This window comes from Hermetia illucens, chromosome 1, assembly GCF_905115235.1.
Source record: "Hermetia illucens chromosome 1, iHerIll2.2.curated.20191125, whole genome shotgun sequence".
Lineage (NCBI taxonomy): Eukaryota > Metazoa > Arthropoda > Insecta > Diptera > Stratiomyidae > Hermetia > Hermetia illucens.
Genome location: NC_051849.1, coordinates 55495066 through 55498172, shown reverse-complemented (window position 1 = coordinate 55498172; position 3107 = coordinate 55495066). Strand labels below are relative to the sequence as shown.

The 3107-nt window shown below is 41.3% G+C and overlaps 1 protein-coding gene across 1 annotated transcript; it reads right to left on the bottom strand.

Annotated features, from left to right (window-relative positions):
- Positions 1-260: 260 nt before the first annotated feature.
- LOC119655278 lies at positions 261-1329 on the bottom strand. Its single transcript, XM_038061097.1, has one exon. It carries the CDS (start codon positions 1109-1111, stop codon positions 578-580), a length of 534 nt encoding a protein of 177 aa, XP_037917025.1. The 5' UTR covers positions 1112-1329; the 3' UTR covers positions 261-577.
- Between the last annotated feature and the right edge of the window lie 1778 nt (positions 1330-3107).

Here is a 3107-nt window from a genome sequence, read left to right as displayed (position 1 = left end):
TTTTTACTGGTGGTGCTACATAATGAGATCGCTTTCTCAACGGGGTCGAAAAAGGACTCTAAAGGTTAAGCAGAAAATCGAGACGGAATGCGTGAAAAACAGGCCAATGGGAGAAAGCACACAGATTTTTCAACATGTATGTCTATAACTCAACGAAATTGTTTCTTCATAGATATTATCCTCCGAAATGCATTCACAGCATGAAACCTAAAAATAGTAAAACCTCTCCAAAAAGTATATCGCATATAGAGCAACAACCGTTCAGGAATTCAAAAATTCTCTTTATTCGAATAAATTACAAAAATAACAAAAACAGATTAAGGTACAAACTGATCTACTGACGTGGCATGTTCAGCATATTTTATGGTAATTTCAACGCCCAATTAGGCAGAACTGTGTAAAACCAGATAAACAGCTTTACTATTTTTTGATGCTAATGACTTAGCAACTTTTACTATTCTAACTGCGCATACAGAAACACAGCCACGTCATAAACAAGATTCTATTGCGGTTTAGGATTGCTATTTAGTAATAAATAATTTAATTCACTTAGTTAAGATTCCAATCCAGCAATTATCTAATTCTCCCGAAGTCTGAATCGACTAGCCTCAGCGTAATCGCGGGCATCAGAAAAGTTCCTTTCAGCTTTGATGCGGATATCGTTAGGGTGAACTTCGAATCTTCCGTTCCATTCTGGAGGAAGAACTTCTGGTTCATTCGAATATCCGTGATAGTGTTGACCATCTGACTGGTTTCTTTCAGGTTTGATTCTCACGTCATTTGGATCCTGGACGAATTTTCCTGACCATGTTGGTGGCAGAACTTCAGGTTCGGTGTTGTATGCGTAAAACTGAGAGTCGTTCGATCGATTTCTATCCTCTGTTCGATAGCGAGATCCTCCTCCAGTATTGGGGACGAATGTGCCGTCCCATTTTGGTGGCAGGACGATGGGTTCAGTGTTGAAACCGTAGAAGTCATTCGTGTTGCTGGCTTGCTGATTGCGGGGATGAGCCTTAGTTGCCATTGTGGGGGTTGAATCGTACACGAACTTTCCATTCCATCCTTCGATTTTGATTGGGATGTACTCGTCATCACGGCTGCGTCGTGGCATTTCCGAAAGGATAACGCGAGTTATTTCACTTAAAGGATTCACAAATAATCAACAAATAATTCAGAGTCTATTCGCGACTTGGAACCAGCTACAAGCAATAGCAATGTTTAGAACGGAAGTCAAAACAAATTTCCGATGACTGGACTATTCAAAAGTTTCAAAAGAACTAAATCGAAAACGAATAGGGTCGGCTTCTTTGTAACATATCATAAGACAGTAGAAAAATTTATAATGCTCGATAAAGCGAGTAGGAGGCTATCTTGGTCGTGAAAACAACACCTACATTACGTCTCCAGTTTACCTCAAAAGTACATGATGACGACGGGCGAGCAAATGAACGCTTGGTGACTCAAACTCCAATTTTCGCCGAGTACCAACTTCCATATAGTGAGACAAGGCATGAACAGATGCTACCTCTTTGTATGTAGTCAATACCAGTTAGCAGTGGGCGAGATTCATATACCATCGTTCGGTTTTCGATTCGAAATTTCATATCCATTATTGGCAAATAGACAAATTAATTTAACATTTATAGCGTTCAAATGAGAAGAGATTGTAGTGTTCTCTCCTGGGCTGATCTGAATATAAGAATTGTATAGTTTTAATCTGAAAAGACATCTCGGCTTTGAGTTGAAGTGTTGAAATGACCCCATATTTCCTTTTTCATCTGCTATTCCAGGTTTCCAATAATATTGGAGACTAAATCTGGAGCTGCTTCAATTGCGTCGACAATGCTCGTTCTTCTAATCTCAACATTTGAATGTCATACTTATCTCATTTGAATGTTGAAAACTTGTTGTGATAGCCAAGAAAATTTCGAGGTTTGGAAAATGTTACAGGGGAATCTGCTTTTCACTAATGGAAAGGCCATCTTCGCTATTCCATTACGTTGCGTTGCGTAGGATCTAGGCAATCTAGTTTATATGGAAGGAGCGAGCTGACACCAATATGTATTAAGGACCCTGGGCATCTTCAAGTATAGCAGCGAAGCCGGTGCCAAGGATCAAACCGGTAAGGCAGTAACATGAGCATGTGGAAACCAAGTCAACTTCATTCTAGACGGTAATAATACACTGCAGGACTACGGTACACTGTAGGAGGCAATTTGCTCAGCACTACACTTGCCGGTGATTATAACCCTTATTTGACGCAGGTTCTCATTCACAGTGGATTTGAATATTATCTGACATCCAGTCCCGATGTGCCACCAGTGAGTATTGAACCGTGACGTTCCTTTCTCTTTTGCTTCTCTTCTTCATAGGGCATTCGTCGATTTTTTGAATGATGTTCCCACTCAGACCGCGGTGGCCCATTTTACTCGACTCCCCCATCTAGCGGACTCATTTATGTATTTCCGTTAGTGGATTTAATGCTACCAGTTGCAACTGGAAATTCAGCATCAAAGATCTGATGTCTGATGCGTGAATAAGCAGGCATTGACATAGAAAATGCTTCGCGGATTCCGCTTCCTCATTACAGGAGCGAAACCTATCATATTGTACAATTTCTACTTGGAACTTATGTATAGCTATAGTGTATGACTAGTTAGAATGCCTTCAATACTGCTGCCAACCTTTCTGGTTTCCGACAGGGTAAACTTTGCAGTATGCATGTTAGGTTCGTACAGGAAAAGTTTGGTATGTTTAGCAGTATTTAGGCTCTGCCACGTGTCCTTATGGGAAGCTTGTTGCTTTCTACGACCAATTGCACGCAGTTCAAGAGTTTCTAAAGTTGACATTGGTTGTGATGGGTGGTCTGAATGTCAAGGTGGGCTCTGACTACACCTTGGTCAGACATGTAATAGGGGTTGGAGGGTTGGGACCTCCCAAATTTAATACCGACAACTTATGATGAAGACGAGGCAGACCCTGCCTACGATGAAGCGATGGCGTAGGTCAGGACGCCATACAGCTTTTAGAGATGTCGAATTGGTGGACCTTGGCGCAAAACCGGGATGTCTGGAGTTCCTTATTCAAATAGGCCTAGAGAGGATACC

What these genes read in the sequence shown, in the direction of transcription:
- LOC119655278 (XM_038061097.1), bottom strand. Translation starts at nt 1,111, where the DNA reads ATGCCACGACGCAGCCGTGATGACGAGTACATCCCAATCAAAATCGAA.